Source organism: Tauraco erythrolophus, chromosome 10 (assembly GCF_009769465.1).
Source record: "Tauraco erythrolophus isolate bTauEry1 chromosome 10, bTauEry1.pri, whole genome shotgun sequence".
Classification (NCBI taxonomy): domain Eukaryota; kingdom Metazoa; phylum Chordata; class Aves; order Musophagiformes; family Musophagidae; genus Tauraco; species Tauraco erythrolophus.
Genome location: NC_141474.1, coordinates 23,169,769 through 23,185,702, shown reverse-complemented (window position 1 = coordinate 23,185,702; position 15,934 = coordinate 23,169,769). Strand labels below are relative to the sequence as shown.

Sequence of the window (15,934 nt, the reverse complement as noted above, 5' to 3'; positions counted from 1 at the left end):
TTCCTGCTGCTGAGCAGGAGTGGGAACATGGAACGGGGAGTGGGGAGCAGGGAGCAAGGAAGAGAACTGGGGGCTCTCTCCTGATGCAGAGGCAAAGCTGGGCACGGGTGCTGCCAGCACCTCCTCTGCCCGGGCTGGCAGACCCACTCGTCCGCCCCAGCACCCCTGGACATGGGAGCCCGTCCCACCCACATTGTGCCAGCAAACACCCACAACATGCTGCTTTTACATATTTTCCAGATTTCCCGTGACTCCACAGCAGAGTTGGCAGGGAGCACTGTGGATGAGCAATGGATCTGCGCGGCGGGTGCCAGAGGCGGTGTGGCACTCCTGTCCTCTGGCACCTTCACCGGAGACCTTGGGTGCTGCTCAGGGAAATCACATTATTAGCCACTCCCCAACACTGGAAAGCCAACGCTGCTGGGCCACTGCCGGGCACAGGGACCTGTCTGTTGGCTACACATTTTAAACACTTTCCCCATTGAATCCCAAAGAGACTTTCATTTTCCTGTAGGAAATTTCCCTGCTGCCTCAGCCCCAGCTTCTTCAGCCGAAGCCTGCTGCGTGCCCCCACCTTGGGTGCGCGGAGCCGGGGCACCGCACCGGGGCTGGCCTTCGGCTGCCCTCCTCCAGCACAGCCCCCAGCACCTTCCGCTGCTCCACTCCCACTGAGGCAGCCCCCAAGGTACTCCATGGTCCACCGGGCAGATGCTGGGGGCGCCACGGCCACCCGTCACAGGAGGCAGCAGGTGGGAGGTGGCGGGGCGCGGCTGTTAATGTGTAACCGGCGCCGCCACCTTTCACCTGCCCACAGCCGCAAGGAGGGCGCGGGGCAGCTGCGGCAGCCAGGCGGCTCCTGGGTGGGTGCCGGGGTCTGTGGGGCTGGGCGCCGGGGCGCGGGGGCTCAGCAGAGGCCCCTGGCCGTGCAGCCGTGGCCACACCTCAGCCGGCACAGCCGGCTCCACCGGCTTCCCAGCTTTCTCTGAGCCTGGCTTTCCTGCCCGGCAGCTTCCTGGAGCTAAATGGCTCCTGCCCGCCTGCTCGGGGTCTGCAGCCTCCTCTGCACCTGGGGAGTGGTGACAGGACAGCCGTGCAGCCTCGACCACCAGGTAGGGAGGCTGAGGGGGCTCTGGTGTGGGCAGCAGCTGGGGTGGCGGGCAGGGGCAACCCACTGCTGGTCCTGCCAGCGCGGCTGGGGTGGTGGCAGGCCCTGGCAAGCAGCTCCCACTCCGCATGGCTTGGCACACGAGGAGCAATGAAAACCTACGGGAGCAAGTGGAGGTAACAGGGAGATGAGCTGTGCCAGTGGCCACCAGCCACAGGGGTGGTTCACCCACACCTGGAGCCTGGCTGTCCTGCTCCCATTCCCGCAGCACCCCTGCTCCCATCCCTGCAGCACCCCTGCTCCCAGCTCCGCAGCACCCCTGCTCCCAGCCTTGCGCTGAACGTGTCATGTTGTCCAGCCTGATCACTGTAGCATGGCAGGGCTGGCAAAGGCGTCTCTGAGTGGTGGCATTTCTCACTCGGGGATCTCTTGGCTGCTGCCATAATACAGCTGCCCATAAGGGGTGTGTGGCGAGCAGCAACAAGGCAAATTCCCGAGAGACTCCCAGCCCCTCATTCCCTTTTCCAGTCCACGGTGGTGCAGCGAGCGAAGCCAGGATCAAGGCAACCATGGGGTCAGGGTCCCTGAGCACCTGGCAAGGAGCAGGAAATGTAACTAACTAACCCGTCCTGCCAGGACAAGCGCTGCAGCCAGCAGCTCAGCTGCACCAGTCGGGAGCTGGGAGGAGGCAGGAAAAGTGGCTGTTGCAGGTGGATGGCACAGGGCAGCGCTGCCCACTGAGCTCTCAGATAGTCCCTCAAAAGGTTTGCACTGTTTTTGCCAGCCTCCCTGAGCCCAGCCCTGTTTGAGCTTGAGACAGGACCTGTGCGGTGCCCCCGTGGCTCAGCCCTGTTATAACCCAGACCTCAGCAGCCCAGGTTTGTGAGTGCACATCTGTTCCTCTAGCGAGCAGGGACAGCGGGGCCTGATAGGAGATTTAGGTGAAGAGGAGGATGAAAGTGAAGATTTTAGGTGAAGGATTTTAGATGAAGAGGTGATCACGTGAGAGGCAAAGAAACAGAAAGGCCAGCTAGCTGGAAAGCAGCCAGACCTAGAAGGCCAGGACTATGGACCACAGCAAACTTCTGGCAGAGCATCTCTGCCTGTGGGGCCCAGACACGGCATCGAGCAGGAGCTCGTGCCTGTCCCACCAAACTTGAGTTACTGACCTGCTCTCTGGCAGCTTCAGTTTGGGCAGGTGGCCTTCTCCGACATAAAGCCCAGGCAGGAGTAACACATGCTGGGGACTGCTCCCCAAAACCAGCTTGAATTGGCCACTCCGTTTTCCATGGGAAAAAATTCCTGTGGCTTGATCGATCTGCCCAGCCTGCACTGCTGTCCTTCTGGAACAGCGAATGCTCCCTGGTCCATGTCGGTTACTGGTGTGGCCACAGCCAGCCTGCACGAAGCCACTGCCACTCGCAGTGTATCCTCAGAAACACAGGAGGGCTGGAGGCATGGGTGCAACATCCTGCATAGACCCCGAGGAGCAGCTCTTGATGCGGGTGCCTGGTGCAGGTGCCCACCACCCTGCAGCTGGGCTGGCTGCCGCTGCCTGCCTGCCCTCGCAGCAGGCAGGGGTCTCACCCACTTCCCTGCCCCAGCTGGGAGGATGCCCTGTGTCACGCAAGAGCTCCCGGGGGGCTGGAGGTGGGGATCTGGGAGAGGAAGAGGAAGGCCCTCTGCAAGCTGACCCTGTATGACAACTGCCCTATAAGGGAGGACAGGAAGGTGACAACCTGCTCCCTTTGCACCCACCCTGTCTGTTTGAGTTTCCCCCCAGCTCTCCGTGCTCCTCCTTTACTTCTTCAGACGGCTGCTCTCAGTCCTGGCTGTCCTGCTCCTCTTTCCCCTTTCATCCGGGCCCACACCAAACTGACAGCTCATGTGTTTTTTACACCTGTTTGTGTTTTTGCTTTTTTTAAACTCTGCAAGGGTAATTAATTAAGACATTTGAACTTCTGGGGAGTCTCAGTGTAGAGTTCCTCCCCAGCACAGAGAGCCCATCTCAGACAGCAACTCTCTTCCCAGGGATGGGCCGACTGCAACGGGAAGAGTCTCCTGCATGCTCCAAGTTCCCTTCCAAGCAACATCACTGGTTTGGACCTCTCCTTCAACTCCTTGGTCATGCCCAGTCATGGGACTCTCTTGATGCGTTTCCCCTCCCTGCGCTCCCTCAACCTCTCTAGCAATGCCCTGCTGACACTGAGCCCAGCCATCTTCTCTAACCTCGGGGCACTGCACCTGCTGGACCTGAGCAGCTGCAGCATCGCCTTCCTCCACACGGACGCTTTCAAGGGCTTGGGAAACTTGCACACGCTGCTGCTGAGAAACAACAGCCTGCAAGAGCTTGAGGTCCCTTTCTTCCTGCCGCTGAAGGCTCTTTTCCACCTGGACCTGCAGCATAATGCGCTGGTCTCTGTTGACGCTTTGAGCCTGCAGCTGATGGAGGCAGTCCCGCAGGTCCGGCTGGAAGGGAACCCTTGGGTCTGTGACTGCACTGCGCACCCTCTGCAGCAGTGGCTACAGCGCCGGCAAGGTGAGCGGATGGGGCGAGTGGCGGAAGAGGTGTTGGACAGGAGGAACCCTGCGTGCAGGGGTCCCACTCGATCCTTTTGCTTTAGCCCCTGGACAGTCTCTGAGGTGGCTCTCCAGGGACCTCTCCCACCCTGTTGAGGGGCACAGAACTGAAACGTGTCAGTTCTTTGCTTGCAGTTACACACAACGCCAAAGATTCCTAGGAATAAGACAGGATAATTTAGCCACTTTGCTGGGAAAGAGGCTGCACGTACAGTTCATCGCTTAAATCTACCTTCGTGTATCTACATGGGGTGACCACATTTTCAAGAGCTGCTGAGCACTTGGCAGCTCCTCCTGTGGAGCCAGATCAGGCTCCAATTCTCTGAGCTCGGCTCCCAGGTAAGAGCAGCCCTGCGATGGTGGAGTTTCTATCACTATCCATGAATTTGGTATTATCTGGTTAAAAGGAGCCCGCTAATCACGGTCACATACTTGCACAGTTCCTTGGTCAGGGAATTTTTGTCTTTGGTTGTCCCTTACAACCTGCTGTGAGGCTGGAGGACAGAGCCAGGAGCCTCTTGAGATGCATCCCATCAAGCCGAGAGCAAGAGGAGATTGTCTTCTCGAAACTGGGGAGAGGATGGGTGAAGACCCCCTGTCCCACCTTAGCCCGTGTGTCTCCCAGCTCTGCAGGTGACCTGTGCGACGCCCCCGGGGCTGCAGGGCCGGGAGGTCGCAGCTCTGGATTCCCAGGACCTGGGCTGCCGGATGAAGCAGCGGTTTCCTCGAGGACTCAGCACGGCCCAGCAGATCACAGTGACCCACAGCAATGGTAAGTCGTGCAGCTATGGAGGTGTCCCTAAGGAAGGTGGCCTCCAGCGGTGGCTTGGTGGGGAGGGTGGCCACCACCTGGAGGTGTTTGCTGGCTTTGCAACAGAAAAGTTAGCAGATGCCACAGGGCCACATGCAGCGCAGACCACATGGTAGTGGGCACCAATATCAGACAGCCATTCAGCAGTTTTCCTCGCAGTGTTCGTGCACCCTCGGTAGCTAGCCCTTGGTGAAGAGCATTTCTATTGCTCCTAACATAAGCCATCCAGTGCTGGCTGCACACCGCAGGCATTCACGGGGCTGGCTGCTGAGGAGCACCGGGTATGCCACAGACTGACCTGCCATGCCCTGACGTGCCTTTCCTGTGCCGCAGCCACCACACTGCCCGCCAGGAAGGGGGGAAGGAGCTGGCCGTACCTGGTGGGCTTCCTGGTGGCAGCAATTGGCATCTCCATCCTGATCACACTGGCTGCCAAGTGCAAGCTCTTCCGCAAGAACCTTGCCAGCTACCGCCACCGGCCACTGCCTGAAACCAGCTCCATTGGAGGCGGCCCCATGGAGGACGGCACCGGCTGGGACAGGGGCTCCTCAGACTGGGGGGCCAGCGAGAGGCACCCTGTGCCCGGTGCCGCTGACCTGCAAGCTGAGGATGACGACGGCTTCATTGAGGACAACTACATCCAGCCAAGCGAGCAGCTGCCAGAGGAAGAGGAGCAGGAGTCACACCTCTCCATCTGAGCCTGCAGCCCAGCTACCACTGCTGTGGCTCCTCGCCGTCTCCCCCACCTCCATCCCCTTCTTGCCTCATCCCACCTGCCCTTGGCTTTTGGCACCACGTGGCTGGGGGCAGGAGGAAAGGAGTGGAGAGGAGGTGGAGAAGGGGTGGGCTGGAAACTGGGAGGGAGGCTGAAGGCAGCCGGTCCCACTGTGCCCCAGCGTGATGCCAGCGGGGCTGCACCGGCACGAGGACACCAGACCTGCTGCTGCTCTCCTGGCCCTGCTTGGATGCTGAGGGTGAAGGAAATGGCGCTGATCACATCTGGGCAACCTGATGAGGTGGAAAGAGGAGCCTGCCCTGGCCCAGTCTTGGGCACCAGCCCCACTGCCCTACGGTGACGGACACAGCCCTGCTTGTCCTGCAATGCGTTGTCACTCCAGGGTGTGATTAAAGCGTGATTTAACCCTGCCTCTGCCTGCCGTGGTTTGTTGGCGCTCTTGCAGCAGTCGTGCTGGCAGGAGACCCCCAGCTGGGGTGTGGCTTGTTTTGCAGGCGCTTTCGAGGACCATCAATGCGTTCCTCATTAACTGTCGGGGGCAGAGAAGAGGTCTGTGGCACAACGAGTGCCCTTGTGCAAACAAACCTGTTACCTGATCTGGCGCTGGCAGCCCTGGTGTGTTGTCCAGGGTTTCTGCGCAGGTCTCTCCAGCATTGCTTCCCGCCACATCCCTTCTCTCTTTTCTCTCTTCCCTCTCCAGCAAGACCCGCTGGAAAGGCACTTACTTACCTTGCCCATGTCAGCTCTGCAGAGCCGAGCAAACTTGTGGGTGGCACCGGTTGTGGCATCAGGCAGGCACGTGCACCGGAGTGAGACAGCCCTGTCCCCCGGCACCCATTACAGAGTCACGTCTGTATCTAACCGTGCAGTTGTACCAACACGATAATTTTTGCATTCCTGTCATCTTTGTGGTATGATAAACAGCACATGAGACACAGGTCACTGCAAGTTGTTTCTGCTGTAGCAGGTTGTGCCCGTGTGGGTCATGCTGGAGTTAAAGGCAGGGAGCAGCAGCGGCATTCACCTTTAGTAAGTGATTCACAAGGCTTGTACCATCTGGTTGGGAAGATTTCCGAGGGCACAGCTCAGTTGTTACTGTCCCTGATAGCCTGGAAATCTCTCCATCATGCTCTGGAGCATGAAGTGCTGTCACAGGGATGACGTTTCTTGCAGCCCTGCCTCATGGCTAATTCCCCCATCTCCTTCAAGCCTCCATCTCACTGTAAACCGCCTTGCTATTTCTCTACTCGTTAAGATATTTCTAGAGCACGGTGTATACAAAAGTAAATAATACACACCAGAGAATGTAAACCGAAGGGGACAACTGGCTCAGGCAGTGGATGGGTGATACAGGCCAGTGACTTGAAGCACTTTCCAGAGAGGGAATGTGCTGTTTGAAACCAGGAGGAGGAGGAGGAGGAGGAGGAGGAAAACTTGCTGGTTAGTTTCAGCAGTCAGTCAGTTTTCTCTGCTAAATGCGGTATTTCTAAACTGAGCTTGTCCTGGCTTTAGTTTTGCAGTCACTGCCTCTCCTTACGGGCTCGCCTTAAACAGCCCTTTACTACCTGTGAAAATAAAATACAATATATACTGTTAATTTTTTTAAATTTCTAACGTCTTTCAGGTAAGATAGGAGACTTAAATCTGAGGATTGAGAAGATACATTTCAGTTATCTGTTGGGGGTTATTTGTTGATAAGCTTTTTACCACGTGAACTCATGCTAGACACAGTGTCTTATTTTAGGTCTCAGTGATGTCTTGAAAAACTGCTTCCCGGGCTTATTTATCCAGGATCTTTCTCAGTCTCATCCCTCAGTACCTAGTGGTGGGTTGCTTGTCTACTTTGACCTTGCTGGGATGCCCACCCATTTATTCTTTAATGGAGCAGAGGTGGCTGGTTTTTGGGTGTACAGGGGCCCCTGTCCCGTGGCAGCCCCTCTGCCCCCTCTCCAGGCAGCTCACATGGGGAGAAATGCATCCGGCATGCAGAGCTGGGAATACAGGGGGATCAGAGCAGAAAAGGAGGAGCCTTCTGAAGGTGGATCCCCCAGGAAGCTGCGGAAGGAGCCTGGTGGAGGCTGGCGGACGGAGCAGTAGCAGGTATGCAGGCAGACTGGTTCCAGGCTCACTGGAGGCAGTAACTGCCGCCGCGAGGCTTGGCCCTACCACAGGGTGAAACAGCTTCTCTGTAAACAAACCAGCTGGCACCGATGTATTCAGGAGGTTTCGCATGTGAAGCTCTGCTCAGGGGCACGTCAGGGTTCACAGGGCGGTAAGGTAAGGGGGACCAGTTATGTCTAGGTCCTAAAGCAGAGGGAGGTGCAGGCGCATCTGGAGGTGGGAGTCGTGTATCAGAAATAAGTACATGCATTTGGGGGGCCATGGTGGTGTCACCATGCTAGCTGATGAGCCGAAACCATGGCTGCAGGAGGGACCCTGGAATGCCGTCGTTTCTGCCCTGAGCTGAGCCCAAGCAGAGCCCAGCTCTGCCCAGCCCTGCCACCTCCTGCTCTGCAGAGAGGCCTCGAGCATCAGCCTTCAACACGGTTGACTTCTGCAACACTTTATTATGTATTTCCACACACAACACAGGAACCGAGAAAGGAAGAAACCAGCACCGCTGCTGCAGAGGGGAGTCAGTGACGGGGCAGTGCCGCCATCCTTGGGGACAGCCTGTTCGCAGCTGTTTTTTCCTCAGGTTGCTGACATGACCCCTGAGCATCCTTTTCTGGCACAATTCACAGGCACGTGGGGCACAGTTTGAAGGGGCTACGGAGTGGAGGTTTCACATTGCTACGCTGGCAGTGCGGAGCTGCGAGCTGGGCACAGTCATGCGTCTTCACAGAAATGCCCAGATGTGCAAAACAGCTGGTGTCCAGCCAGCTGCGGCCTGTCCACATGTGCAGATCGGGGAAGCTGGGAATAACCTCAGCAGGCAGAGGAGGTGCACTTCGGCATCGCTGCTCATGCATGGACACAGACTTGCACAGCAGCAGCAGCAGCAGTGGTGATGGTGCAAAACTGTCCAGCTCTGGCCTGTCCCTCCCTGTGTGTGCACAGGGGTCTCTGCTGGACCTGGGGTCAAACAGCCCGGAGGGGAAGGACGGCTCTTTGCTTTGCAGAGGATTTAGCACAAAAGGACCTGAGCTTAGTATCACCCTCTGAACTCTTGGGCAGATTAAGGGAAACGATGCAGAGAGAGGAAGAAACAGCAGTTTAATGAAATGTACAGATGATGTGAAAGTGGCAGAGGAAAGTGTAGAAATAACAGAAATCCAGGAAAGAAAAGCCAAAATGATGTTCCTGTACTTTGGGAAAATAATCCAAGGCTTCAGGGGAAGGAAAGGCAGCAGGAGCAGGGCAAGAATGGATGAATACCCTTGTGCCATCTGGGTGCATTGGGGCAATGTGGTCTGGAGCTGCAAAGGGATGAATTCCTCATTGTCCAGCATATACCTTGTGGGGTTCACTGGTGCTGAACTCTGACAGTGCATCAAGGTGTGACACGGACAGTGAGTCGTGCTGTTACTGAGGGAATGAGCTATTGTCCTCTTCCAAATAAATTTGCTACCAGGCACCAAAGAATAATAGCTCAGCTTTGTTCCATTACAGAGGGAACTCAGCAAATAATGAGCAAAAATAACAGCTGGGGCAGAGCAGCTCAGGGGAGGGGGAGATGGGAGCAGGTAGGACGATAAAGAAGAAGAGAAGGTTGTGCAGGATCTGCTTCACTAGGAGGTTAGGATCTGTGTCTGTGGAAAGGTCAGGGAAATGGTTCATGGGTCTATGGAGGAAATGAGAATTTTGACAGGTAAATTATCCTAAAGTCACAGGAAAAGCTCCTGGGAGGGAGTTGTTAGTCTGCCTCTGGGAAAGGCACCTCGGTGATAGACACCTTGTAGAGATAAAACACCAAAAAAGCTCCAGGTAAGGCCCTAGTGGCGGCAGAAGAACTTTTCTGCCCCGCAGCAGCTGCAGCACTTGGGGAGACAGAAAGAGCATGGGAAAGCAGTTGTGCTGGGCAGGATCTCAGCTGGGACTGGGATGAGCCGCAGCGCTCCCAGGCTGCAGGGCTGCTCAGCTTGGGACACCGCTGTCAGGGGGTGACACTGCTCCCTCCTCACAGCCCCGTGCAGGGCAGCAGCCGCAGCCCTGCAATTTGGGCACCCCATCACCATCCGGCCTGCTGTTTGTGGCTGTATTGGCTGGAACTCCCTGCTGGGATAAGAGAGCCCCAACACAGTCCAGCACCGATAACCTGTCAGGGTTATCCATCACCCTTTGATCAGCCCTTTGATAAACCACAGCAGACAGTGGGCTGCAGAAGGGTAATATTGGAACAGATCCTGGCATTGCTAATACAACCGGCATTTCACATGAGGTCCAGCCACACCAGGGGCTCTGGCACACGGAATCCCACGCAAACCCCATGCTCCCTCTCACAGACACATAGGTGCTTTCTCGGGAGCAGCCCTTGCAGCCGTACCTCCCCCTGCGTTCCCCTCAGGAATATTTCCTGCTGTTCATCAGCTGCTAGAGGCTCTGTTTTGCTCAGGGGTCCTGCAGCTGGGGAGGGAGGGAGGGAGGGAGGGAGGGAGGGAGGGGACGCAGGGCACAGGGCATCACAGCATGCTCAGCGTGTGCCCACCTTCCCAGGCTCAGGGGCCTGAAGCGTCCATCCCAGCTGAGACACGGGTCTGAGCTGGTGGCTCTGCAGCCGCTCCTGCCAGAAGAGTGCACAACAGCCCTGGGAGCTGCGGGAACCAAGCAAGTACCGGGGTCCCCAGAGGTCCAGGACAGGCTCACCTTAACACTGTGACAGCGCACACAGCCGGGCAGGCAGCAGCTGTCGCAGGAGGCTTTGCGGACGTCAAACTCCAACTGGGCCAGTGCTACACTCCTGATGCGCCCGGTCGCAGTGCCCATCCAGGCATCCCAAGTCTCTGCCATGCTGTTGGCCTGGGGTGAAGCAAGCGCCAGTCATCTCCGAAAGGAGCATGAGGCACACCGCAACACTCACCCTTCCTTGAGGAAAGGCCAGCATGAGTCCTGCTGACGGTTGTGTCCGGTGAGGCTCATGCAGGGATGTCCTGGGTCAGATGAGGTTGGCCATGCTGGAGGTGGGAGGAAGCCGCCTGTTTGCAGCGAGGCGGCCAGAGATGGTGAAGATGCGGATCTCGCCAGTCTCCAGGCTCCGAGGAGCAGCCTGGCGACAGGAGGTGCAGAGCAGGTAGAGCAGCAGGCAGAGGAGGATGGCACTTCCAGCAGTCAGGAGGACCACCCCGCTGGTGAACATGCTGGCCAGCGGCCGGGCAGGGCTGAGCTGCATAGTCGTGGTGGAGAGGATGGTGAGCACCACCCCGCAGATCACCAGCACCAGGGCGCTGAGCAGCAGCACCAGGCAGTCCGAGAAGCCCCCACTCTTCAGGAGCTCAATCTGATCCCGGCTGCGGATGCAGTTCATGTCCTGGATTGCAGAGCTCAGCAGCTGCTTCAGCAGCACGAGCAGGGCCAGGAGGCAGAGCGTGGTGCCCACGGCCAGCCGCCACTCCCCAGATCGGCTACTTGTGCTATACAGCAGGATGATGCCCCCGATCCCGCAGGCCAGGATCAGCACCACAGCCATTCCGTAGCACAGGATGGACTTCTTAGGGTCCTGGAACCACCAGAGCTCCACGTGCTCTTCCAAGATGTTCCTCTGGATGTGGTCCGCGTCCGCAGGGGTGCGAGGGCTGCTCAGCTCTGCCAGCTCTGGCATGGTGGGTGGCTGGGTGGTGAGGGCACAGTGGGGTGGTTGCACAGATGGATCTACACCCTTACAAGGAAGTGGAGGGTCAAGGCAGCAGTGGTTGCGAAGACAGCTGCATTTCTCAAGCGGGGATGCCTCTGTCTCATTCTTTGGAGCCTGGTGGAGCTCCCTTCTGCAGCAGTGCCACCTGGAGAGCTATGGTCCATGTGCTAGGGCCGAGCTCACCTGCCAGGCAGGGCTGCAGAACATGGTAGAGCATCCCCAGAGCAGCACCATAAGGGAACAACCAGGGCTGCGTCCTTCCTTTCCTGTGTCTTTCATCTGAAAGAGGCAAGAAGAGAAGACACCATTAGACAGAGACCCTGCTCCCCTGTACCAAACAACCCCCTGCCAAACCTTGGGCCTTGGTTGCTCCAGGCTGGCCTGCAGACCTTCCCCTGTATCCCTCACAAAAGCCCCATGCACCGGAGCACAGATCAGCCACGTCTTCCCGGGATACCTCCACGCTCTGTGGGAGGGACCTCAGCCTCCTGCCTCCCCAGCCCCGTGTGCTTGCTCAGAGGCTACTGGCACGTCGCTGCGCACAGGACTCTGCCTGCAGCTGGTGCTGGCAGCAGGGCAGGGACTGAGCAGGGGCAGGTCCCTCCAGGGATAAAGCCCCATTCACAGCTCCAGCTTCACATGCTGCCTCATCAGCATCAGCCTCTTGTCACCAACTGGCTCTGCTGCCCAGAAGGACAGGGGGAGGTTGGGGTCCGGGCCGGGGCTTAACCCTTCCACTCCAGTTGCTGGAAGAGTGAGAGCTGCACTTGCTGCATGTCCTCAGCCCTGTCCCTGCTCCTGCACCATCAGCAGTCCCCCTCCCAAGTTCCCTACAGAAATGTGATGGTTACATCTCCGGTGGTCTCAGCACTTCCCTGGAAAGAGCCCTCCAAAGAGCAGGGACCTTGTGCCCCGTAATTTTGCTTTCCTCTCTCCTCCTCCTGGTCCCTGAAGCACTGCAACAGTGGAGGGGAGCCGGGGAAGGGCACCGGGGGCTGCAGGGTGGAGGCAGCTCTGCAGTGCTGGGCTCAGCTGGGCTCCCCTCGACACAGCACCTTGTCTCAACCTGCAGCTCGGCTTCCAGGGCTCATCACCTCTCCAGTGTCCTGGCCCCTCTTAACACTTCTCTGGGTATGGTTTTACACCAAGAATGGAAACCACTTGCATTTCTCTCACACAATGTCCTGTCCCAGCATGTGAGGACTTCGGCTGAACCCACAGCACCAGAGAGACTCTCCAGCATAGCTGGTACTCAAAGCAAGGAGAGGTGCTGGGGACGATGGCTGGGAGCATCTCAGGTATGGCTGAGCCCTTGAGAGATGGGACAGACCCTATAGACCCCTGAGCTGCCTTCCCAGTCACCTCCCACACAGGATGATGCACCCACGGCCATCACAGGCACACGCACACAAACTACTCGGAGTCCCACAGGAGCTCGTGACAGGGACAGGAACTGATGCAGATGCCCTGTGTCAGATCTGTGTCACTTCTCCTGGGTGGAGGAACAGCCCCACAGCACCCTGCCTGCTAGAAACGGCTCTCCAGGAGCCCATCAGCCCACAACAAACACACTCTATTTGTCTTCGTGCCCCGCTCTGCTCAGTGTTGGGTCTCCGGGCTCGTTATGGACGGGTGGGAACAATTTGTGACCTCCACGCATGGCAGCTCTGCACAACCCAGAGATCTTTCCTCCCACAGTTCTCCCTGTCCTCAGCCAGTCTCCACAGACCGCATACCCTTATGGCACTGCCTTTGCTACCCACAAATAGCTCAAAGTCCCCCTCCACCAGGGATGGGCCAACGCGGGGGGGGGGAAGAGGGAGGACAATAGCATGGGGGTGCCTGAACCAGACACCGCCTGACAGTGTCAGGCCAGGCTCCTCCTGAGTCACTCCCCGGCTGTGATGGAGCATGAGGTCACTTTGGACGTGGCTCAGGGCACACTGCCAGCTGGCAGCACGTGGCCAGGAAGTCTTTAACCACCATGGGTTCGCAGGCTGGGACCCATCGCGCCGTGCGAGCGGTGCCCTGTGCTATTCCCCTGCATGGCTGCTGGTGCTCCAATTGCCTGAGCAGGGAGTGGGCTGGGACACGGAAATCCACACTCCAGAGGATACCCTCGCCTAGAGGCCCATGGGAGATCTGCAACTCCTGGCGAGAGCCAGAGTGATCAGAAAGCATCAATTGCAGAGAAAAAAAAAGCAGTGGTTGAGCATGCTGATTTGTGCCTGCTGAGACCCTCTTTGACTTTGCAGGAGACAGCAGATACCTTCCACTGTGTGCATGTGCCGAGGACACAGGTCCCTGAGAAGGTCAGGATGTCACAGGGCACTTTCGAAGTAGAGGGTGAGAAGACATTGAGCCTGGAGACATTTACCCAGCCCATGCAAACCAGTTCAGTGTTAAGCACTACTTCCTTCTGCCTTTCCTTCTTCAAGCACAGAGGTGCCTTATCTCCTTACCAGTGAACGGGTGAGTCTAGTAGATAGCAGGTTTGTAGATTAGATCAAGATTTTGGACTAAGAAAACACAAAGCTTGAAGAAGTGCAAAGTCTGCGGCCTTCTGCTGCATGACCGAAGTTGCGCACACAAGTTGTGAGTCAAACTGAGTGAAAAAAACACAACAGCACAAACCACAATGAGGGAAAACACGACCAAAAAATCAAGCTACTGCACTGCATTCTCATGTTACTTTTTAAAATTTAACCATTTTAATCTTTTTTTTTGCTCAGAAGAAGGTCAGGAAGCAAGATAAAATATGTGCCTGCAGAAAAAAATAAGGTGTGACCTCTACGGGCACGTTTTTCCTAGTGTTACATTAACATCTATTAAACAGACTATTTGGAGAGGCAAAGACTTCCACCGAAATGTGCCTCCATGATTTCTTGTGTCTGTCTGAAAATGTTCTGGGAATATCATCTTTTGCTCTATAAGTATCCACACTTGCTTGGGCTTTGCTAGACTGTGAGGGTTTGTGTCACTAGTGACAGTACTTTTATTTTTAGAATCACAGAATAATTCAGGTGGGATAGGACCTTGCAGAATCACGTGGTCCAACCACCTGCTTAAAGCAGAGTTAACCTCAAAGCCAGACTGAATAGCTCAGGGCCTCATCCATTCGGATGCTGGATACTGCCAAGGATGGAGGATCCACAGCCCCTCTGGGATCATTCCATTGTTTAACCATCCTCACCATGAACACATTTTTCATTAAATCTAACCACAGTTTCAGATTCTTCAGCATGGGTGCATTGCCTCCTGTCCTTCCTTTGCGTACCTCTAGAGAAAAATCTGTCTTTATATTTCAAACTTGTCACCCACCACTCAAAAATTCTGTACTATTCACCACAGAAGGGATGAAACAAGATCTCATAGCAGCTTTGCTCATCTGGTTTCTTAGCATTATGCAGCACACCAGTTTGCCCAGATCAGATGGAGAGAAAGAAAGGGATGTGGATCCTTGCTCTGCCATGAGGGAGGAGGACAACCTTGCCACAGCAGTTGCCCCTTCCACAGCTCTTCTTTGGGCTACCTGGTCTCTCTGGTCTGGGAGACACCATAACACAGACCCTTTAGGGAGCTTAAGCCAGTTAGCCCATCCAGTTTGATAATATTATCCCAAGTCATTAATCTCTACCATTCCCTTTATACTGAACCCAGTACCCTCAGCGCTCCCCTCTTTGCGTGTGAGAAAAACAAGGAGGCGAAGACCAGCTCAGCCACACAATGCTTTCTGACGGAAGGCCACATCTCAGGAAAAAATTGACATGCTGTCCTACCCCGCTGCTGGCTGGCAGCTGGGGAGGAAGAACAGGAAAGCACTGGGAATGCAGGAAAACAGAAGTGTTAGTGTCTTCCTTTTCTGGTTTTTCTCTATTCTGACAACATTTAGCTGAGCATCGAGGGTCATCCTGGCTGCAGGTGTGAGAGATGCACGCCTGCCGGCCGCCTGGGAACCGTGTATGTATGTATTTATTTACTTATACACTTTTTAGGACTGACTGTCTGATATCTGACAGATGGGTCATAGACTTTATGTTAATTAACACTTTCATTTCAGAGCCACATACAGCTCAGCTCTTGAAATATTCCCCACTTCCCTCCTCTCTCCCAACCCAGGGTACACCACGAGACGTTGCTTACCCACAGCGATCGGGAGGGGAAGCCTGGGGGTGGGACAGGCTCCTGCAGTGCTTCCAGCCTTCAGAAGGGTTTTATGCAGCTACGTGGGCTATGTGAGCATCGTGGAAGCCAGGGAAGTCTGGCAAGATTTGCTGTAAAATAAACAACAATACATAAAACGATTTGCATGAGCAATCTAGATGAAAGCCAACAGAGCCTCACAATCTCAAACAGATATAAGCCATCTCCTACCCCTGCTTTTCCAGTCTATCACAGCTTACTTGCTTCTTGGCCAGGTTTGGCCATAGCCTGTTTGGGATTGACTTGCCACCACTCTGTGCTTTGCGTTACCCCTTATCCAGCCCCACAGAAACCTCTAGCCCAGAATAGGAATAAATATTTTCCCATCCTTGCATGCAATTTTTCCAACATTCTTAGTAGGCTGAAAGAGAAGGAAGCTCATACATTTTGGTTTGTGCCTGAATTACTGCCAATGCACAAAGCAGAATTTCTGAATGTCATAGTGCTTGAGGCCTGTCTGTGCCCCTGGGAGCAGAGATGCTGCTGCCCTGGGACTTGTGGGAAGGTCCCCTCTCTTCTCCTGAGAACTCAGAAGTTGGGAAAGAGAAACCTGCAGGGAATGGAAGTAATGCAGCTTTTATGTGGCATCTGTCTGTCTCATCCAAAATCCTGGCAAGCGATCCACACTCTTTTGGCTGCTATCTCAACCATCAGTTCCCAATGCTCCTCCTTTCTGGGACTGCTCAAAAACCAGGCAAACCCATGCTG

General features: G+C 55.9%; 2 protein-coding genes across 2 annotated transcripts; one reads left to right on the top strand and one right to left on the bottom strand.

Annotated features, from left to right (window-relative positions):
• Positions 1-1,022: 1,022 nt before the first annotated feature.
• Positions 1,023-5,194, top strand: C10H1orf210 (chromosome 10 C1orf210 homolog). The gene is made up of 4 exons (XM_086617806.1): positions 1,023-1,109; positions 3,137-3,644; positions 4,311-4,457; positions 4,830-5,194. The coding sequence occupies exons 1-4, from the start codon at positions 1,023-1,025 to the stop codon at positions 5,192-5,194; spliced, it is 1,107 nt and encodes a 368-aa protein (XP_086473932.1).
• Positions 5,195-10,327: 5,133 nt separating this feature from the next.
• Positions 10,328-10,990, bottom strand: TMEM125 (transmembrane protein 125). Its single transcript, XM_009982182.2, has one exon. It carries the CDS (start codon positions 10,988-10,990, stop codon positions 10,328-10,330), a length of 663 nt encoding a protein of 220 aa, XP_009980484.2.
• Between the last annotated feature and the right edge of the window lie 4,944 nt (positions 10,991-15,934).